The sequence below is a fragment of the Mobula birostris genome, chromosome 30, assembly GCF_030028105.1.
Source record: "Mobula birostris isolate sMobBir1 chromosome 30, sMobBir1.hap1, whole genome shotgun sequence".
NCBI classification, from domain to species: Eukaryota; Metazoa; Chordata; class Chondrichthyes; order Myliobatiformes; family Myliobatidae; genus Mobula; species Mobula birostris.
Window position 1 is genome coordinate 40,169,852 of NC_092399.1, and position 23,572 is coordinate 40,193,423.

A 23,572-nucleotide genomic window follows, 5' to 3' on the forward strand; every position below is an offset into this window, starting at 1 on the left:
GTGTATTTCAGTAGGTACTGTTTGTGTGTGGAAGTATTTGGGTAGGTGGGGTATGTGTGTGTGTGTGTGTGTGTGTGTGTGTGTGTGTGTGTGTGTGTGTATACGTACTTGGGTAGGTAGGGTGTGTGTGGGTCGGTGGTATGTGTGTGTGTATTTGAGTAGGTACTGTGTGTGTGGAAGTATTTGGGTAGGTGGGGTATGTGTGTGTGGGTGTATTTGGGTAGGTGGGTGTATGTATCAGTGTGTGTGTGGGTCAGTGGTGTGTGTGTGTGTGTATTTGAGTAGGTAGGGTGTGTGTGTGAAAGTATTTGGCTAAGTGGGGTATGTGTGGGTGTGTGTGTGTATTTGGGTAGGTAGGGTGTGTGTGGGTCGGTGGTATGTGTGTGTGTATTTGAGTAGGTACTGTGTGTGTGTGTGAAAGTATTTGGGTAGGTAGGGTGTGTGTATTTGTGTGTGGGTGTATTTGGGTAGGTGGGTGTGTGTATTTGTGTGTGTATGGGTGTATTTAGGTAGGTGGGTGTGTGTATTTGTGTGTGTGGTGGTGTATTGGGTAGGTGTGTGTGTGTGTATTTGGCGCAGTTCTGCTCCTGGTTATTCTCCAACGGGGGAATGGTCTATTCACATGAGAGGTGCACTGGCCATCAAGAATGCCGCTGATCACCATTTATTCTGTGTCTTACAGCTAAATGACAGAGACTGTGGGTATGCAGGGCCTCCTGGGATGCCTGGGATTCCAGGTGAACCTGGACTGTCTGGAATGAAAGGAGACCAGGTGAGACCAGGGGGGCTGGTGGTGGAGTTTAACCCTTGGGAGGACTGTGAAAGGGAACAAACAATGAAAAAGATGTAGTTACCTTGGCGTCAGGTCCTCTGCCAGTGAGCCTTGTGCTTGTTCACGCAGTTTAGGACTACCATTGTCGGTAACAGGCCATTTGGCAGTGTTCATGCTCCACTCAAGACTCCTGTCTTCTTCCATATCTACTGCATCGTGTGTCCAAGTGATTTTGTTCCTCAATCTCAGATCCACTCTGGCTAAACATGTTTTTCTGAATTCCAGATTGGATTTCCTGACAATTCCCTCATACTGACACCTCAAGCTATTTTCTTCCCCAAAGCAGAATCACTCTATCCGTATCCACTTCCTCAGAACTCTTCATCATTTTAGAGACTCCTCAGCTGACCTCTCTAATGAAGAAATATCCCAGTCCTCTTCCACATATTTCCGGGATCATCCTTGCAATTCTGTCACGTCCAGTGTGCATGGAGATCCCTCTGCCCCCTCGCCTCTCCAGTGTGCATGGAGATCCCTCTGTCCCCTCACCTCTCCAGTGTGCATGGAAATCCCTCTGCCCCCTCATTTGTCCACTGTGCATGGCCTCTGTCCCCTCACCTCTCCAGTGTGCATGGAAATCCCTCTGTCCCCTTGCCTCTCCAGTGTGCATGGAAATCCCTCTGTCCCCTTGCCTCTCCAGTGTGCATGGAAATCATTCTGTTTCCTCGCCTCTCCAGTGTGCATGGAAATCCCTCTGTCCCCTCATTTGTCCACTGTGCATGGCCTCTGTCCCCTCACCTCTCCAGTGTGCATGGAAATCCCTCTGTCCCCTTGCCTCTCCAGTGTGCATGGAAATCCCTCTGTCCCCTCGCCTCTCCAATGTGCATGGAAATCCCTCTGTTTCCTCGCCTCTCCATTGTACATGGAAATCCCTCTGTCCCCTCGCCTCTCCAGTGTGCATGGAAATCCCTCTGTCCCTCAGTGCTCCAGTGTGCATGGAAATCCCTCTGTCCCCTCACCTCTCCAGTGTGCATGGGCTCTGTCCCCTCACCTCTCCAGTGTGCATGTAAATCTGTCTGTCCCCTCTTCTCTCCATTGTGCATGGAAATCCCTCTGTCCCCTCACCTCTCCAGTGTGCATGGAAATCCCTCTGTCCCCTCATCTCTCCAGTGTGCATGGAAATCCCTCTGTCCTCTCATCTCTCCAGTGTGCATGGAAATCCCTTTGTCCCCTCATCTCTCCAGTGTGCATGGAGATCCCTCTGTCCCCTCATCTCTCCAGTGGACATGGAAATCCCTCTGTCCCCTCATCTCTCCAGTGTGCATGGACATCCCTCTGTCCCCTCACCTCTCCAGTGTGCATGGAAATCCCTCTGTCCCCTCGCCTCTCCAGTGTGCATGGGCTCTGTCCCCTCACCTCTCCAGTGTGCATGTAAATCTGTCTGTCCCCTCTTCGCTCCATTGTGCATGGAAATCCCTTTGTCCCCTCATCACTCCAGTGTGCGTGGAAATCCCTTTGTCCTCTCGCCTCTCCAGTGTGCACGGAGATCCCTCTGTCCCCTCATCTCTCCAGTGTGCATGGAAATCCCTCTGTCCCCTCATCTCTCTAGTGTGCATGGAAATCCCTCTGTCCCCTCATCTCTCCAGTGTGCATGGGCTCTGTCCCCTCACCTCTCCATTGTGCATGGAGATCCCTCTGTCCCCTCACCCCTCCAGTGTGCATGGAAATCCCTCAGTCCTCTCATCTCTGCAGTGTGCATGTAAATCCCTCTGTCCCCTCACCTCTCCAGTGTGCATGGTGATCCCTCTGAAACATCGGTTTCGGTGTGTATCATTTCTTAACTTCACAAACGTCAATGTCTCTTCATCCACCTAACTACATCCTCGACTAACTCAAAACATGGTTAAATATTAAGTTTATTCTCCTGAAACATATGCTGAAATGCATTGCTGACAACTAATCAAATCAGTGAGGATTTGCTGGCTAGCCCTTGAATGTCGCCACACTTCTGGTGCTAAAGACCATCTGACAACTTACTGACACCAACCCGTAATTTGGGAGGAATCTAGAGCACGTAAAGGAAACTCATGTACGTACTCTTTACAGACAGGAGCAGAATCGAACCCTGATCTTACAGACAGGAGCAGAATCGAACCCTGATCTCACAGACAGGAGCAGAATCGAACCCTGATCTTACAGACAACAGTGGAATCGAACCCTGATCTCGCAGACAGGAGCAGAATCGAACCCTGATCTTACAGACAGGAGCAGAATCGAACCCTGATCTTACAGACAGCAGCAGAATCGAACCCTGATCATACAGGCATGAGCAGATTTGAACCCTGATCTTACAGACAGGAGCAGAATCGAACCCTGATCTTACAGACGGCAGCAGAATCGAACCCTGGTCGTACAGGCACAAGCAGATTTGAACCCTGATCTTACAGACAGGAGCAGAATCGAACCCTGATCTTACAGACAGTGGAATCAAAACAGAAACTGCTATATTATCATGCCGACACTCACTGTTCCCTTTCACAAATGCGTGCTGGCTCTGGCTCTGCTAGTCTCCCCTTGATGCACACCATGCACACTCTTGATTTCTGACTAGGAGCCAGCACTCCCCTGTGTCTCGGAATCAGAATCAGGTTTATTGTCACCAGCATGTGACGGAAATTTGTTAACTTAGCCGCAGCAGTTCAATGCAATTTATAATCTAACAGAGAGGAAAAAAAAATAATAAATAATAATAATAATATCTGAACAAGTAAATCAATTACATATATTGAATAGATTTTTAAAAATGTGTAAGAACAGAAATATTCTATATTTAAAAAAAAAAAGTGAGGTAGTATCCAAAGATTCAATGTCCAGTTAGGAATCGGACAGCAGAGGGGAAGAAACTGAGTGTGTGCCTTCAGGCTTCTGTACCCCTAGCTGATGGTAACAATGAGAAAAGAGCATGCCCTAGGTGCTGGAGGTCTTTAATAATGGACACTGTCTTTCTGAGACACCGCTCCCTGAAGATGTGCTGGGTACTTTGTAGGCTGGTACCCAGGATGGATTTGACTAGATTTACAACCTTCTGCAGCTTCTTTCATTCCTGTGCAGTAGCCTCTCCATACCAGACAGTGATGCAGCCTCATTCAACACAATCCTTGCTGACTGTAGCCTCTCCCAGTCACACAGGCATGAGTGAAAGTTTCAGGACACATAGGAGGCATGGTGTTACTGGAACCGTCCTCATGAGGAGCAACAGCAAATGGGCTCTGGAAGGACCTAATTTGCACCAGGACTTGAGAGGTTACGTGATAGAATGATAAAAGAGAGTGGAATGAATAGATATACAGAAGCTGGAATGATTTTGTGAATTAAAGTTCAAATTGGATTGGTGAATTTTAGAACTGATATCAAAAGTGCTTCCCTGTGGAGTAGGGAGCTCCTGCTGTAATTTCTCTGGTGACGGAATGTGATTTACTGTACGCCACTATCGACATGACTCTAACTCTCCCATATGGAAATGCCCAGTACCAACACATGCCTCTTAGTTACTACTTCTATACTTTCTTTCCCCAGGGCTCTCCAGGGCTCCGAGGATATCCAGGGCCACCAGGCCAATCGGTAAGCCTAGCTTTAAACAGTGACCCTAGACAGAAGCAGCTTGTCAGTTCATCCCGTTTATATCACTGAGTAAACCCAGCACCTTCTACCCCCATGACTTATGCCCAGTCAGGAGCTGAGTGGTGGAGCAGAAACACCATCCACCCCCACCCCCATGAGTTGTATCGTATTTATCAGGGGTTTTGAGATGTCAGTGAAAGGAAGCTGCTTCCACTGAACAGTGAAAGCTCAAGTGCAGAGGAAAAGGACCAGCATTAGACCCCCGAACCTGCCCTAACATTCATTGGATCATTGCTGATCTACTCCAGTTCTGTTTTTCTGCATATTCCTTTTATTATTATTATTATCCAAAATTAACTCGAGTACATCAAAGTAAGCAACACTTACAATGTCTCAAGAAAAAAAAAACATTATTTTAAAGATTGAAAAATTTTTGGTGATAGTGGAAAAAAACCCTACTAAGCAAGAAAAAGTGGGAGGAAAACTCCATTAGGTCTTCAACCCCAGAGCCATGCATCATACAAAAAGCTTCTAAAGATAAACATCAAACCACCAGCAAGAAAAAAAATGTACCAAAAATTTACAATTAGATCGTGGAGGAAATCTATCAATTAACTCAAATGATATAACGAGCAAATGAACCCCATCTTTTCTCAAAATCAAATAAAGGTTCAAAGGTTCGACTTCTAATTTTCTCCAAACTAAGACATAGCATCACTTGAGACATTGTGACAAAGTGGGAGCTGATGTGTATCCTTCCACTTCAACAAAATGGCCCTGCTAGTTATCAATGTAACAAATGCAATAACATGTTGGTCAGACACAGAGATACCACGGATATTTTGAGGAGTTATTCCAAAAAGCACAGTTAATTTGTTAGGTTGTAAATTAATTTTAAGTGCTTTAGAAATTGTCGAAAAAACTGACTTCCAGAACTGTTCCAGTATAGAACAAGACCAAAACGTGTGTCAGTGTAGCTGTCTCAGTTTTACATCTATCACAATAACTATCAGCATTAGGAAATATTTTAGACAGTCTCTCCGTCGTCAAATGGTAACGATGTACAATTTTAAATTGGATCAGTGAATGACTAGCCCAGATCGAAGAAGAGTTAACCAGCTTCAGAATCCGCGTCCAATCCTCCATCATAAAAGTCAAATTGGGTTCCTTTTCCCAATCTTGTTTAATCTTAAATAAAGGAGGCTTATCCCATTGTAATAATAAATTATAAATTCTTCCAATAGAACCCTTCATCGAAGGGTTCATACTCATAATAGTATCTAACAGGTCAGCATCCAATATCTAAGGAAAATGACTTAAGTATTTTTATGAAAAAATGTCTAACTTGAAGGTATTGTAAAAAGTGTGAGTATGAAAGAAAATATTTATCAACTAATTGTTCAAAAGACATCAATCTATCATCTTTAAATAAATCCAAAAAAGAATTAATATCTTTATTTTTCCAAAGTGAAAAAATTGGATCACTCAAAGAAGGCTTAATAAAGTAATTTTGATAAATTAAACTACAAAGTTTAATTTTTTTAAGATTAAAAAAATTGCAGAACTGCAGCCAAATTTGTAAAGAATGCTTAATCACTGGGTATAGGTTTAAAATAGCAACTTCCTTACTTCCTACAACATTCATCTGATCTGTTCATCCACATCTGAGGGTCAGGGCCAATAGGCCCAGAAATTCCGCTTCCCCAAACATTTCTCTGCTTTCAGCTCTACATGCCCTGCTCTATATTTTGAGACTGTGACTGGTGGTGGTGGTGGGGGGGGGAATTTCTCCTCCCCATTTCTGCCCTACGAGAACTTTGTACATTTCAGTGAGATCATGCCCCCCCAACCTCGCGGCTGGCCTGTATCCTATTGAACAGGAATTCCATGTCACTTCCAGGGAATTTGGGATCTCCTACTGTGCCCTGCAGCCTCTCTCTCCTTTCCAGTGTTGCTGTGGGGTGTGTACTTTCCAGAGCTGATGCCTTCCTCAAATCACCAAATAGCAGCTGGGAATCCATTTCCAGTGCCTAATGCCTGGTGTAAACAATTGTGATCTTTCATGTATTGTTTTTCAATTTCTTTTTTTTGTAATTCATTTTTTATTGAATTTTTTGTATGGGGGGAGTCAAACCCCCACCTGGAAAACCAATCTCCTGTGCTGCAAGACTTGGAATGCCAAGCCAAGTATGGGGAATCAAAGGTCATCAGATTGCCTGCTCCCAAACCACAGCTCACCAGATCCACTGTTCTCCCCATTCCCTTCACTGAAACGAAAAAGTACCGAACTTCGTAGGTGGAGCAGAGACATAGCCAATGTTTCAGGTTTCAGACCCTTCACCCTTCCTCTGCTTCTCTCCTCATAGATGCTGCCTGACTCGCTGGGTGTTTCTGCATTTTCTGTTCCAGATTTCCAGCGTCTGCCATTGTTCGATTTTCATAGTTTGGGTCTTGTTTTTCCCTATAGGGACCCCCTGGGTTTCCTGGCTCTCCTGGGCCCCCTGGAACACCTGTGAGTATCTTTGGACAGAAAACTTTTTTTAACGTATTTCCAATTTTGGAGGAGTGGTGGAGAATTGGAACAAGAGGGCTTTCAAAGGCAGGGCAGTGAAACACACCGAGCCCCCATTAACACAGGATGCAGTATTCCAGGGGCCAACATCTGCCAGGAGGTTCTGGTGCTGAATTATTGGCCCAACATTACCTTCTGTTGGATCTAGTGATGTTATGATCCAGAAGTTTCTTTGGAAGTTAAGAATGGGGGCATTAAACCTGTGGTTATGTCTATTTTATTAGGTACTCATGACAATGAGATGATGATAACCTATTCACTCCACAGGAGGGGGAGCGGGCAAATTCAAGAGAACAAAGAACCAAGCAGTTGTGTATGACTTGTACTAAAACCTAACTCAAACAGATAGAGAAATTCCATTGATAAGATGGTCAGATTCAGTGGTGTGGCATAGGCTACCGATAAACTGCAAGAGAAACACGGAACAAGTTGGACTATAATCACTGAAAATCTGCTGATCAATTGCAGATAAATAGGTGATTATATGAATATGTGGGTAGGCATAAAGAAATAATGAAATAATTAGCTGACACATGCATATTCTCGAGCACAATTGCCGTATCTACTGAGCTGCCAAATCCATGGTTGTGACACCAGGCTGATGAAGCCATCACTCAGCAGCCTGGGGTATAGGGCAGAAATATACCCCATGTTACAGTCCCCCAACTCTCTCTGCAACCTCAGCTATGATTTCCCTCCTGTAGATTGCTTATACTTCCCTTCCCTCTGAATCCTGTGGAGTCACATACATACAGGATTGAGAAGGAAGGGAAGCTCAGGGAATTGGGCATCAGAGTGTCAAGCCAGCATTTATCGCCCATCCCTAACTGCCCTTGGGAACGTTGAGATGAGCCCCTTTCTGTAACCACTGCAGTCCTTACATTGTAGTTACTGTTGGCTGAGCACTTCTAGGATTTCAGCCTAGTAGTGATGCAGGAACAGCAATGTACTTCCAGATGAGGACGTTGTCCAACTTGGAGGGATGGTGTTCCTGAATTTCATAGAAACAACCAGTAGGATGTGAGAAACATCAAAGACTCCGGCAGCTCCCAAGGAGTGATTGTATTGAGACTCTTTCTTCAGAACTTTGTCTTTCACCAACAGGGTCTGCCCGGAGAACGGGGATTAAGTGGAGTGCCTGGACAGAAAGGAGAACAGGTGAGCCTAACCCTGTAGCAGAACCTGCTCATGTATTGTCAGGACTGGAGAGTGGGGGCCCTGAGGCTTCCTAATGGTAGACTGGAAAAATGTGGTCTCAGCAGTGAGGTTCACTGTAGGGGATGAGGTGTGGTGTTGAGTGTGATGTGTGTTGGCTGTGAGGTGTAGTGTTGAGTGTAAGGTTTGGTGTGTGTGAGGCTCAGTGTTGAGGGTGACGTGTGGTGTTGGGTGTGAGGTTCGGTGTTGAGGGTGAAGTGTGGTGTTAAGTGTGTGAGGGGTGGGAGGTGTGCTTCAGTGTTGGGGATGGTGAGCAGTGGGAATGTGGTGTGGTGTTGGGGTGAGGTGTAGTGTTGGGTGTGAGGTTTGGTTGGGTGTGCAGTGTAGTGTTGGGAATGAGGTGTGCTGGGAATGAGATATGGGTTGTGTTTTAGTATGGAGTTGAGATATGGTGTTGGGTGTGGGGTAGGGTGTTGGGTATGGGGTATGGTGTTGGGTGTGAGGTGTAATGTTGGGAGTGAGGTGTATTGGGAATGAGATGTGGAGTATGTTTTAGTGTGGAGTTGAGATATGGTATTGGGTATGGGGTATGGTGTTGGGTGTGATGTTTGGTGTTGGGGTGTGGGGTGTAGTGTTGGGTGTGGGGTATAGTGTTGGGTGTGAGGTATGGTGTTGGGTGTGATGTTTGGTGTTGGGGTGTGGGATATGGTGTTGGGTGTGGGATATGGTGTTGGGTGTGAGGTATGGTGTTGGGTGTGATGTTTGGTGTTGGGGTGTGGGGTGTAGTGTTGGGTGTGGGGTATAGTGTTTGGTGTTGGGGTGTGGGATATGGTGTTGGGTGTGGGATATGGTGTTGGGTGTGAGGTATGGTGTTGGGTGTGATGTTTGGTGTTGGGGTGTGGGGTGTAGTGTTGGGTGTGGGGTATAGTGTTGGGTGTGAGGTATGGTGTTGGGTGTGATGTTTGGTGTTGGGGTGTGGGATATGGTGTTGGGTGTGGGATATGGTGTTGGGTGTGGGGTATGGTGTTGGGTGTGATGTTTGGTGTTGGGGTGTGGGGTATGGTGTTGGGTATGGGGTGTGGTGTTGGGTGTGATGTTTGGTGTTGGGGTGTGGGATATGGTGTTGGGGTGTGGGATATGGTGTTGGGTGTGGGGTATGGTGTTGGGTGTGGGGTATGGTGTTGGGGTGTGGGGTATGGTGTTGGGGTGTGGGATATGGTGTTGGGTGTGAGGTGTGGTGTTATGTGTGATGTTTGGTGTTGGGGTGTGGGGTATGGTGTTGGGTATGGGGTGTGGTGTTGGGTGTGATGTTTGGTGTTGGGGTGTGGGATATGGTGTTGGGTGTGGGGTATGGTGTTGGGGTGTGGGGTATGGTGTTGGGGTGTGGGATATGGTGTTGGGTGTGGGGTGTGGTGTTATGTGTGATGTTTGGTATTGGGGTGTGGAGTATGGTGTTATGTGTAATGTTGGGGTGTGGGGTATGGTGTTATGTGTGAGGTGTGGTGTTGGGTGTTGGGTGTGGGGTATGGTGTTTGTGATGCTTGGTGTTGGGGTGTGGGGTATGGTGTTGGGCGTGGGGTGTGATGGGTGTGAGGTGTGGGGTATGGTGTTGGGTGTGGGGTATGGTGTTGGGTGTGGGGTATGGTGTGTGTGATGTTTGGTGTTGGGGTGTGGGGTATAGTGTTGGATGTGAGGTATGGTGTTGGGGTGTGGGGTATGGTGTTGGGTGTGGGGTATGGTGTTGGGTGTGATGTTTGGTGTCAGGGAGTGGGGTATGGTGTTAGGTGTGGGGAATGGTGTTGGGTGTGATGTTTGGTGTTGGGCTGTGGGGTATGGTGTTGGATATGAGGTGTGGTGTTGGGTGTGATGTTTGGTGTTGGGGTGTGGGGTATGGTGTCAGGGACTGGGGTATGGTGTTGGATGTGGGGTATGGTGTGTGTGATGTTTGCTGTTGGGGTGTGGGGTATGGTGTTGGGGTGTGGGGTATGGTGTTGTGTATGGGGTATAGTGTTGGGTGTGAGGTATGGTGTTGGGTGTGATTAGTGTTGGGGTGTGGGGTATGGTGTTGGGTGTGGGGTGTGGTGTTGGGTGTGGGGTGTGGTGTTGGGTATGGGGTGTGGTGTTGGGTGTGATGTTTGGTGTCGGGGAGTAGGGTATGGTGTCGGGGAGTGGGGTATGGTGTCGGGGAGTGGGGTATGGTGTCGGGGAGTGGGGTATGGTGTTGGGTGTGGGGAATGGTGTTGGGTGTGATGTTTGGTGTTGGGGTGTGAGGTATGGTGTCAGGGAGTGGGGTATGGTGTTGGGTGTGAGGTGTGGTGATGGGTGTGGGGTATGGTGTTGGGGTGTGGGGTATGGTGTTGGGTTTGGTGTTGGGTGTGGGATATGGTGTGTGTGATGTTTGGTGTTGGGGTGTTGGGTATGGTGTTGGGGTGTGGGGTATGGTGTTGGGTGTGAGGTATGGTGTTGGGTGTGATGTTTGGTGTTGGGGTGTGGGGTATGGTGTTGGGTATGGGGTATGGTGTTGGGTGTGATGTTTGGTGTTGGGGTGTGGCATATGGTGTCGGCAAGTGGGGTATGGTGTTGGGTGTGGGGAATGGTGTAGGGTGTGAGGTGTGTTGGGGTGTGGGGTATGGTGTTGGGTGTGGGGTATGGTGTGTGTGATGTTTGGTATTGGGGTGTGGGGTATGGTGTTGGGTGTGATGTTTGGTATTGAGGTGTGGAGTATGGTGTTATGTGTGATGTTTGGTGTTGGGGTATGGTGTTACGTGTGATGTTTTGTGTTGGGGTATGGGGTGTGGTGTTGGGTGTGGGGTATGGTGTTGGGTGTGATGTTTGGTATTGGGGTGTGGAGTATGGTGTTACGTGTGATGTTTGGTGTTGGGGTATGGGGTATGGTGTTGGGTGTGAGGTGTGGTGTTGGGAGTGAGGTGTGTTGTGAATGAGATGTGAGTGTGCTTTTTAGTGTGGAGTTGAGATATGGCGTTGGGAGGGAGGACTGAGGGGCATGTTTTGGTGTGGGGTGTGTTTCAGTTTTGCATTTGATATGTCGTGGGCATGGTGTTGAGTGGGAGTCAGTGTTACTCCCTACATTGCCTCCTGAGCTGGTTCACTGGCACCTGCTCTGTGGGAACAGTTGGGTCGGATCAGCAGCTGGGTCACTGAACCCCTCGCAGGTCAGACATGGACTGCTGGAGTAACACTGTTGTGATGTGTTTGCCCCCAGGGTCCTCCAGGATCCTCTGGATACCCCGGCGCAGCAGGGATGCCTGGTCTCCCGGTAGGTTTGATGTTTTCAATATTCACACCCGCTGTGGGAGTGTGCGGGTTCAGACCCTTCTGGTCAAGGTAGCAGTCATGCTGCACCCTCCATCTTGACTGGAGAGTGAGGGACAATGGGGATAAATGGGTGGTGTGCAGAAAACAGGGTTGTTTTGCTGTTGTTTTGTTGCTTCTTGTATTCAATTTTGTTGTGCTTTATGTTGTTTTACTGAGCATTGCAGGCATGTTATGTTGGTGCCAGAATGTGTGTGACGCTTACATGTTCACACTAACTGTGCATTTCACTGTCTGCTAACATGTACGGGTGAGAAATCTACATCAAACTCAGAATCCTTGAGGGAGAGATGAGAGCAGCATCTGTAAGGCAGGTGTATTCTCACGGTGTGAGGTAAGGAGTTCGGCATCTACTCAGTCCACATTGCCCAACTTGGAGGAAGATGTGTCCTTGGCAGCCTTGCTGAGCCTTGCTTTCCAGACAGTGGATATCACAAGTGGGAGAGGTGCTGATGAGAAAGCCTCAGTGACCTGCCGTTGTCTCATGCAGTGGTAGTGGAGTGTTCAATGTTAAATTGAATTGACTTTTTTTGTTACATCCTTCACATATATGAGGAGTAAAAATCTTTATGTTACGTCTCCATCTGAATGTGCACTGTGCAATTTTAAGTCATTTCTAATAAATGTACACCACGATAGTCAATATAGCATAGAAATACAATTGTATCGGAGTGAATTATCAGTCTGATGACGTAGTGGAAGAAGCTGTCCCAGAGCCTGTTGGTCCTGGCTTTTATGCTATGGCATCGTTTCCCAGATGGTAGCAGCTGGAAAAGTTTGTAGTTGAGGTGACTCGGGTCCCCAATAACCCTTTTTTGATCTTTATACACCTGTCTTTGTAAATGTCCTGAATCGTGGGAGGTTCACAACTACAGATGCGCTGGGCTGTCCGCACCACTCTCTGCAGAGTCTTGCAATTGAGGGAGGTACAGTTCCCATACCAGGTAGTGATGCAGCCAGTTAGGATGCTCTCAATTGTGCCCCTGTAGAAAGTCCTTAGGATCTGGGAACTCATGCCAAACTTCTTCAACAGTCTGAGGTGAAACAGGCGCTGTTGTGCCTTTTTCAAAACACAGCCGGTATGTACAGACCACGTGAGATCCTCAGTGATATTTATGCCGAGGAATTAAAGCTGTTCACCCTTTCAAACCCAGATCCATTGATGTCAATAGGGATTAACCTGTCTCCGTTCCTCCTGTAGTCCACAACCAGCTCTTTTGTTTTTACAACATTGAGGGAGAGGTTGTTTTCTTGACATCACTGTGTCAGGGTGATGACAACTTCTCTGTAGGCTGCCTGGTTATTATTTGAGATAATGCCAATCAATGTGGTATCGTCAGCAAATTTAATTAGCAGATTGGAGCTGTAGGTGGTGACACATTCATGCATGTACAGAGAGTAAAGTAGCAGGCTTAGGACTCAGCCCTGAGGGCTGTGTTGAGTGAATGTCCTTGCAGTAGCTGGGAAACAATTGTTTATCCTGGATAGCATTTAACTCCTTGGAAGCTGATGGAGCTTCACTCACCCAGACAAGTGTAGAGTATTTATTACCACAGGCAGCTGTGGAAGCCAGGTCGTTGGGTGTATTTATGGCAGAGCCTGATAGGTTCTTGATTGGGCATGACATCAAAGGTCATGGGAAGAAGGCCGGGGAATGGGGCTGAGGAGGGAAAAACGAATCCACCATGATTCTACCCCTGTGTCTTATGATCTATAGTATTCCATCACACATATTCCTTGCATATAGTGGGAAGACTCTGAGAGGTACGTAGGAAATACTGCAGTGCACCCAGTATCTGGCCAGCTCTTGTAGTCACCATGACGATCAGTTGCCAGGAGTTACCCACCGCTATTCCATTTGCCTCCTGACTCCATCAGAGCTGAGTTGGTTCAGATATTGCAGTGGGAAGGTGCTGGAGACTGGGACTGATGTTACGTCAGCATCATTCAAACTAGGACCAGGTCTTGATCTTTGTATGTGTAGCAGTCGCTGTAGCCATGGACAGTCTGTCCAATAACTCCTGCACCTGGGTGTCAGTGTCTGGTAGATCAGCCAGCTCCATCACAGGCACTAGCCTCCCCACCATCAAGGGCATCTTCAAAAGACAGTGCCTCAATGGTGGTGAATCTGTGGAATTCTTTGCCACAGGCCGCTATGCCAAGTCTTTATGTATATTTAAGGCAGAAGTCATTAGATTTTTGACTGGTCAGGGCACAAAGGGATACGGGGAGAAAGCAAGAGATTAGGGCTGGGAGGAAAGTTGGATCAGCCATGATGAATTGGTGGAGCAGACTCTATGGGCTAAATGGCTTAATTCTGCTCCTATATTTTATGGTCTTATGGTCTCATTACTACCACCGGGGAGGAGGTACTGGAGTCTTAAGACACACTGAATGTTCGAGGAACAGCTTCTCCCCCTTGGCTATCAGACTTCTGAACCCATGAATACTACCTCTCTATTCTCCTTTGGCACTATTTATTTATTTTAGATTTTAGTGTATGCTGTAATTTTTTTATGTCTGCTGCTGCTACAAAACAACAACCTTCATAACATACAGTAAATCTGATTCTGAGTGTTTTTTTTCAGGGGCTGAAAGGAGAACGGGGTCCGATCGGACCTGAAGGAGAAAAGGGTGTTTCGGTAGGGAAACATTACAGAGTCTGTCTACTAACTCAACACCTATGATATTGAGGCCATTTTGTTTTCAGAGTATCTTGCTGTCAGGTTCCCCTTATGCTCCCTGTTCACCTCTGCTTCAAGAGTCCATGAAGAACACTCCATTTTTTTCAAAACTGATAAGAAACTCTGGCAAATTCTGTGTGCCCTCCAGTGGTCGTTCCAAAGCCTGGTGGACACCATCTAATGACTGGTGCAGGTGAGAAAGCCCAGTCAACTTTAAATCAGCAGCCAGAGTCCTAGATACATCCTAGCACCCTTTTCCACGGGCACAGGTTATTATAGAAGATCGAGCGGTGAATTGGGCCATTTGACTCAATGTGTTTGCAGCGACCATCACCCTGTCATTCACACTAATCTACATAAGTCTCAAGCAACACACATCAAAGTTGCTGGTGAACGCAGCAGGCCAAGCAGCATCTGTAGGAAGAGGTGCAGTCGACGTTTCAGGCCGAGACCCTTCGTCAGGACGTCTGCTTCGTCTCGTTCACCAGCAACTTTGATGTGTGTTGCTTGAATTTCCAGCATCTGCAGAATTCCTGTTGTTTACATAAGTCTCAATTGTTCTGGTCACACAACCAGGACCTTATCCCAGATAATGGCAACCAGAACATCACAGCAGTAATCAATGCCCACATTCTTAGACTTACCCCACACTGGTGCACTTGTTTTTTGTCCCAATCTGTCTCCAGCCCATTTGCTATCTCTGCTGTGGTATTGATAGGAGCTCAGCCAGAACCAGCCTGTTTGCTTCCTCGGAGTCCCATTTTCCACCAATCATCATTCTATCTCTTCTATCACATGGTAGTTTCCCCTGTGGCTACTGACACTCCTCTCTCTTACAGGGCCCTCCTGGTATCCCTGGTATCCAAGGTCCAAGTGGCTCCACGGTGAGTACTGTGTTCAGCTGAAATAAAGTGATTATGGAATGATTAGTGACGTTAGAAGCCACATACTGGACGATGCTGATGTGTTGGGTAGCAGTGGGGTAAACATTTAACAGAGAACAGAGTGCGTAGATCAGAGAAGATGGAACATAGTGCATACAACATGGAGTATAGAACATGGAACAAAACATGAAACAGAGAACATGGAACACAGAATATAGTGCACAGAACATAGAAAACCTGCAACACATAGTCATAGTCATACTTTATTGATCCCAGGGGAAATTGGTTTTCGTTGCAGTTGCACCATAAATAATAAATAGCAATAGAACATAAATAGTTAAATAATAGTATGTAAATTATGCCAGTAAATTATGAAATAAGTCCAGGACCAGCCTATTGGCTCAGGGTGTCTGACCCTCCAAGGGAGGAGTTATAAAGTTTGATGGCCACAGGCAGGAATGACTTCCTATGACGCTCTGTGTTGCATCTCGGTGGAATGAGTCTCTGGCTGAATGTACTCCTGTGCCCACCCAGTACGTTATGTAGTGGATGGGAGACATTGACCAAGATGGCATGCAACTTAGACAGCATCCTCTTTTCAGACACCACCATGAGAGAGTCCAGTTCCATCCCCACAACATCACTGGCCTTACGAATGAGTTTGTTGATTCTGTTGGTGTCTGCTACCCTCAGCCTGCTGTCCCAGCACACAACAGCAAACATGATAGCACTGGCCACCACAGACTCGTAGAATATCCTCAGCATCATCCAGCAAATGTTAAAGGACCTCAGTCTCCTCAGAAAATAGAGATGGCTCTGACCCTTCTTGTAGACAGCCTCAGTGTTCTTTGACCAGTCCAATTTATTGTCAATTCGTATCCCCTGGTATTTGTAATCCTCCATCATGTCTACACTGACCCCCTGGATGGAAACAGGAGTCACTGGTACCTTAGCTCTCCTCAGGTCTACCACCAGTTCCTTAGTCTTTTTCACATTAAGCTGCAGATAATTCTGCTCACACCATGTGACAAAGTTTCCTACTGTAGCCCTGTACTCAGCCTCATCTCCCTTGCTGATGCATCCAACTATGGCAGAGTCATCTGAAAACTTCTGAAGATGACAAGACTGTGCAGTAGTTGAAGTCCGAGGTGTAAATGGTGAAGAGAAAGGGAGACAAGACAGTCCCCTGTGGAGCCCCAGTGCTGCTGATCACTCTGTCGGACACACAGTGTTGCAAGCACACATACTGTGGTCTGCCAGTCAGGTAATCAAGAATCCATGATACCAGGGAAGCATCCACCCGCATCGCTGTCAGCTTCTCCCCCAGCAGAGCAGGGCGGATGGTGTTGAACGCACCGGAGAAGTCAAAAAACATGACCCTCACAGTGCTCGCTGGCTTGTCCAGGTGGGCGTAGACACGGTTCAGCAGGTAGACGATGGCATCCTCAACTCCTAGTCGAGGCTGGTAGGCGAACTGGAGGGGATCTGAGTGTGGCCTGACCATAGACAGGAACAGCTCCAGAACAAGTCTCTCCAGGGTACAATACAGGCCCTTCGGCCCACAAAGCTCTGCCGAACATGTCCTTACTTTAGAAATTACCTAGGGTTACTCATAGAAGTGGGCTGCGAACTGGCAGATGGAATTCAACCCAGAAAAGTGTGAGGTGGTACACTTTGGAAGGACAAACTCCAAGGCAGAGTACACAGTAAATGGCAGGATACTTGGTAGTGTGGAGGAGCAGAGGGATCTCGGGGTACATGTCCATAGATCCCTGAAAGTTGCCTCACAGGTGGATAGGGTAGTTAAGAAAGCTTATGGGGTGTTAGCTTTCCTAAGTCGAGTGATAGAGTTTAAGAGTCGCGATGTAGTAATGCAGCTCTATAAAACTCTGGTTAGGCACACTTGGAGTACTGTGTCCAGTTCTGGTCACCTCACTATAGGAAGGATGTGGAAGCATTGGAAAGGGTACAGAGGAGATTTACCAGGATGCTGCCTGGTTTAGAAAGTATGCATTATGATCAGAGATTAAGGGAGCTAGGGCTTTACTCTTTGGAGAGAAGGAGGATGAGAGGAGACATGATGGAGGTGTACATGATAATAAGAGGAATAGATAGAGTGGATAGCCAGCGCCTCTTCCCCAGGGCACCACTGCTCAGTACAAGAGGACATGGCTTTAAGGTAAGGGGTGGGAAGTTCAAGGGGGATATTAGAGGAAGGTTTTTTACTCAGAGAGTGGTTGGTGCGTGGAATGCACTGCCTGAGTCAGTGGTGGAGGCAGATACACTAGTGAAGTTTAAGAGATTACTAGACAGGTATATGGAGGAATTTAAGGTGGGGGCTTATATGGGAGGCAGGGTTTGAGGGTCGGCACAACATTGTGGGCTGAAGGGCCTGTACTGTGCTGTACTATTCTATATTCTATGTTCTATTTTTCTGAGCCCCATGTACCTGTCCACGAGTCTCTTAAAAGACCCTGTCCTATCAGTGTCGCTGGCAGCTCATTCCACGCACCCACCACTCTGCGTGAAAAACTTACCCTGACATCTCCTCTGTACCTACTTCAAGCACCTTGAAACTATGCCCTCTCATGCTAGCCATTCCAGCCCTGGGAAAAAGCATCTGACTATCCCTACGATCAATGCCGTTCATCATCTTATACACTTCTATCAGGTCTCCTCTAATCCTCTGTCGCTCCAAGGAGAAAAGGCCGAGTTCACGCTCCCCAATTCAGGCAACATCCTTGTAAATCTCCTCCGCACCCTATCTATAGTTTCCACATCCTTCCTGTAGTGAGGTGACCAGAACTAAGCAGAATACTCCAAGTGGGGTCTGACCAGGGTCCGAAAAAGCTGCAACATTACCTCTTGGCCCCTGAACTCAATCCCACGATTGATGAGGGCCAATGCATCGTATGCTTTCTTAACCACAGAGTCAACCTATGCGGCAGCCTTGAGTGTCCTATGGACTTAGACCCCATGATCCCTCTGATCCTCCACACTGCTAAGTATTACCATTAATGCTATATTCTGCCATCGTATCTGACCTACCAAAATGAACCACCTCGCCCTTATCTGGGTTGAAATCCACCTGCCACTTCTCAGCCCGGTTTTGCATCCTATCAATGTCCTGCCGTAACCTCTGACAACTCTCCACACTATCCAGAACACCTCCAACCTTTATGTCATCAGCAAATTTACTTACCCATTCCTCCACTTCTTCATCCAGGTCATTTATAAAAATCGCAAAGAGCAGGGGTCCCAGAACAGATCCCTGAGGTACACCACTGGTCACCGACTTCCATGCAGAATATGACCCATCTACAACCACTCTGCATTCTGTGGACAAGCCAATTCTGGATCCACAAAGCAATGTCCCGTTGGATCCCATGCCTCCCTACTTTCTCAATAAATCTTGCATGGGGTACCTTATCAAATGCCTTGCTGAAATCCATATACAGTACATCTACTGCTCTACCTTCATCAATGTGTTTAGTCGCATTTCAAAATATTCAATCAGGCTTGTAAGGCACAACCTGCCTTTGACAAAGCCATGCTAACTATTCCTAATCATATTATGCCTCTCCAAATGTTCATAAATCCTGCCTCTCAGGATCTTCTCCATCAACTTACCAACTACTGAAGTAAGACTCACTGGTCTATAATTTTCTGGGCTATCTCTACTCCCTTTTTTGAATAAGGGAACAACATCCGCAGCCCTCCAATCCTCTAGAACCTCTCCTGTCCCCATTGATGATGCAAAGATCATTGCCAGAGGCTCAGCAATCTCCTCCCTCACCTCGCATAGCAGCCTGGGGATCATGGAAAATGGAACATGGAACAGAATGCACAGAACAGAACATGAAACAGAGAACATGGAACACAGAACATAGTGCATAGAACATAATGAACATAGGGCAAGCAACAATGAAGCATAGAACATGGAACAATGCAACATAGAACATGGAACAATGCAACATAGAACATAGAACAATGAAACATCAAACACAGAACATGGAACAATGAAACATAGAACACGGAACATAGAATATTAAGCATGGAACATTACAGTCTAACACATGCCCTTTGGCTCACTATGTTGTGCTGACCTTTTAACCCTACTTTAATACCAATCTAACCCTTTCCTCCTACATAGCCCCTTTTTTTTCGATCATCCATGAGTCGTTCAAATGCCCCCAATGTGTCTGCCTCTATTATCACCCCGGCAGTGTGTTCTACACACCCACCACTCCCTGTGTAAAAAAAAATAACCTTCTGCTGACATGCCCTCTATACATTCCTCCAAACACCTTAAAATTCTCACCTTAAAATTGTCCACTCTATGTATGCTTCTTATAATGTTAAACACAGAACAGGGAACTTAGAACACAGAACATGGAACAATGAAACATAGAACACAGAACATGGAACAGGAAACTTAAAACACAGAACGTGGAACAATGACACCTAGGACATGGAACAGTGAACATAGAACACAGAACAGGGAACACCTGTCCCACCTGTGACAATCCACACCATCTTCCCCTCGCCACCTGTCCCTCTCCCCACCATCTTCCCTTCCCACCTGTCCGTCTCCCGACCATCTCCTCCTTCCCACCTGTCCACTCCCCACCATCTCCCCCTTCCCACCTGTCCACTCCCTGTCATCTCCCCTTTCCACCTCCCCACTCCCCACCATCTCCCCCTTCCCACCTGTCCATCTCCCCCTTCCCATCTGCCACAATCCCCACCATCTCCCCTTGCCACCTGTCACAATCCCCACCATCTCCCCCTTCCCCCCTATCCCACTCCCCACCATCTCCCCTTTCCACCTCTCCCACTCCCCACCATCTCCCTCTTCCCAACTGTCACACTCCCCACCATCTAACCCTTCCCACCTGTCACAATCCCCACAATCTCCCCTTCACACCTGTCACAATCCCCACCATCTCCCCCTTCCCCCAGTCCCACTCCCCACCATCTCGCCCTTCCCACTTGTCCGTCTCCCCACCATCTCCCCGTTCCCACCTGTCACACTCCCCACTATATCCCCCTTTCCAGCTGTCCCACTCCCCGCCATCTCCCCCTTCCCACCTGTCCCACTCCCCATCATCCTCACCTATCCACCTGTTGCAATCCCCACCATCCCCCCTTCCCACCTGTCACAATCTCAACGATCTCCCCCTTCCCACCTGTCCCAATCCGCACCATCTCCCCCTTCCCACCTGTCACAATCCACACCATCTCCACCTTCCGACAAGTCCCAATCCGCACCATCACCCCCTTCCCACCTGTCACAATCCACACCATCTCCACCTTCCTACGTGTCCCAATCCCCACCTTCTCCCCCTTCCCACCTGTCCCACTCCCCACCATCTCCCCCTTCCCAACTGTCACAATCCCACCATCTCCCCACTTCCCACCTGTCCCACTCTCCACCACCTCACACGTCCCACCTGTCCCACTCCCCACCATCTCCCCCATCACACCTGCCCCACTCCCCGCCATGTCTCCCATCACACCTGCCCCACTCCCCACCATCTCCCCCTTGCCACCTGTCCGTCTCCCCACCATCTCTCCTTCCCACTTGTCAAAATCCACACCATCTCCACCTTCCGACATGTCCCTATCCGCACCATCTCCCCCTTACCACCTGTCCACTCCCCACCATCTCCCCTTCCTACCTCTCCCTCTCCCCACCATCTCCCCCTTCCCACCTGACCGTCTCCCGACTATCTCCCCCTTCCCACCTGTCACAATCCCCACCATCTCCCCTTTCCACCTGTCACAATCCCCACCATCTTCCCCTTCCCACCTGTCACAATTCACACCATATCCCCATTCCCAGCTGTCACAATCCACACCATCTCCCCCTTCCCACCTGTCCCACTTCCCACCATCTCCCACTTTCCACGTGTCACACTCCCCAAAATCGACCCGTTCCACCTCTCACAAACGACACCACCTCCCGCTTCCCACCCGTCACAATTGTCACCATCGCTCCATCGCACATTTCACAATCCCCACCATCTCCCCCTTCCCCCCTGTCCCACTCCCCACCATCTCGCCCTTCCCAACTGTCACACTCCCCACCATCTAACCCTTCCCACCTGTCACAATCCCCACAATCTCCCCTTCACACCTGTCACAATCCCCACCATCTCCCCCTTCCCCCAGTCCCACTCCCCACCATCTCGCCCTTCCCACTTGTCCGTCTCCCCACCATCTCCCCGTTCCCACCTGTCACACTCCCCACTATATCCCCCTTTCCAGCTGTCCCACTCCCCGCCATCTCCCCCTTCCCACCTGTCCCACTCCCCATCATCCTCACCTATCCACCTGTTGCAATCCCCACCATCCCCCCTTCCCACCTGTCACAATCTCAACGATCTCCCCCTTCCCACCTGTCCCAATCCGCACCATCTCCCCCTTCCCACCTGTCACAATCCACACCATCTCCACCTTCCGACAAGTCCCAATCCGCACCATCACCCCCTTCCCACCTGTCACAATCTACACCATCTCCACCTTCCCACGTGTCCCAATCCCCACCTTCTCCCCCTTCCCACCTGTCCCACTCCCCACCATCTCCCCCTTCCCAACTGTCACAATCCCACCATCTCCCCACTTCCCACCTGTCCCACTCTCCACCACCTCACACGTCCCACCTGTCCCACTCCCCACCATCTCCCCCATCACACCTGCCCCACTCCCCGCCATGTCCCCCATCACACCTGCCCCACTCCCCACCATCTCCCCCTTGCCACCTGTCCGTCTCCCCACCATCTCTCCTTCCCACTTGTCAAAATCCACACCATCTCCACCTTCCGACATGTCCCTATCCGCACCATCTCCCCCTTACCACCTGTCCACTCCCCACCATCTCCCCTTCCTACCTCTCCCTCTCCCCACCATCTCCCCCTTCCCACCTGACCGTCTCCCGACTATCTCCCCCTTCCCACCTGTCACAATCCCCACCATCTCCCCTTTCCACCTGTCACAATCCCCACCATCTTCCCCTTCCCACCTGTCACAATTCACACCATATCCCCATTCCCAGCTGTCACAATCCACACCATCTCCCCCTTCCCACCTGTCACAATCCCCACCATTTCCTCCTTCCCACCTGTCCCACTCTCCACCATCTCCCCCTTCCCACCTGTCCCACTTCCCACCATCTCCCACTTTCCACGTGTCACACTCCCCAAAATCGACCCGTTCCACCTCTCACAAACGACACCACCTCCCGCTTCCCACCTGTCACAATTGTCACCATCGCTCCATCGCACATTTCACAATCCCCACCATCTCCCCCTTCCCCCCTGTCCCACTCCCCACCATCTCGCCCTTCCCACCTGTCACACTCTCCACCATCTCCCCTTCCCACCTGTCACGCTCCCCACCATCTCCCCATTCCCACCTGTCCCACTCTACCCGTTCCACCTCTCACAAACCACACCACCTCCCGCTTCCCACCTGTCACAATCGTCACCATCACTCCATCGCACATTTCACAATCCCCACCATCACCCCCTACCCACCTGTCACGATCTGCACCATCTCCCCCCTTCCCACCTGTCCCAATCCACACCATCTCCCCCTTCCCATTTGTCCGTCTCCCCACCATCTCCCCTTTCCCACCTGTCACATGGAAGGTTTGTCACACCTGTCACACTCCCCACCATCTCCCCGCTTCCCACCTGTCATACTTCCCATCTCCCCCCTCCCCCGTCCCATTCCCCACCATTTCCCCCTTCCCACCTGTCACACTCCCCACCATCACCCCATACCCAATTGTCACAATCCGCACCATCTCCCCCTTCCCACCTGTCCCACTCTCCACCATCTCCACCTTCCCATCTGTCGCAATCCCCACCATCCCCCCTTCCCACCTGTCACAATCGCAATGATCTCCCCCTTCCCACCTGTCCCAGTCCGCACCATCTCCCCCTTCCCACCTGTCCCACTCTCCACCATCTCCCCCTTCCCACCTGTCCCACTCTCCACCATCACCCCCTACCCACCTGTCACAATCCACACCAACTCCCCCTTCCCACCTATCACACTCCCCACCATCTCCCCTACCCACCTGTCACACGCCCCACCATCTCCCCCTTCACACCTGTCCCACTCCCCACCATATGCCCCATCCCACCTGCCCCACTCCCCACCATCTGCCTCTTCCCACCTGTCCGTCTCCCCACCGTCTCCCCGCCATCTCCCATTCCCACCTGTCACAATCCCCACCATCTCCCCCTTCCCACCTTTCTCACGTCCCACCACCTCCAGCTCCCACCTGTCCCAAACCCCACCATCTCCCCCTTCCCACCTGTCCCACTCCCCACCATCTCCCAATTCCCACCTGTCCCACTCCCCACAATCTCCCCCTTACCGCCTGTCACATTCCACACCAAGTCCCTCTTCCCACTTGTCACTATACACACCATCTCCCCCTTCCCACCTGTCACACTCCCCACCATTTCCCCCTTCCTGCCTGTCACAATCCGCACCATCTCACCTTCCCACCTCTCACACTCCCCACCATCTCCCCCTT

General features: G+C 49.0%; 1 protein-coding gene across 1 annotated transcript in view; it reads left to right on the forward strand.

The window, feature by feature from the left end:
* col16a1 (collagen, type XVI, alpha 1) overlaps positions 1–23,572 on the forward strand; it is a 401,818-nt gene that overhangs the window by 341,183 nt on the left and 37,063 nt on the right. The window contains exons 45-51 of the mRNA XM_072247276.1: positions 683–772; positions 4,349–4,393; positions 6,861–6,905; positions 8,070–8,123; positions 11,344–11,397; positions 14,042–14,095; positions 14,977–15,021. Coding sequence (XP_072103377.1) covers positions 683–772; positions 4,349–4,393; positions 6,861–6,905; positions 8,070–8,123; positions 11,344–11,397; positions 14,042–14,095; positions 14,977–15,021 — 387 coding nt within the window. The remainder of the gene's footprint in view (positions 1–682; positions 773–4,348; positions 4,394–6,860; positions 6,906–8,069; positions 8,124–11,343; positions 11,398–14,041; positions 14,096–14,976; positions 15,022–23,572) is intronic.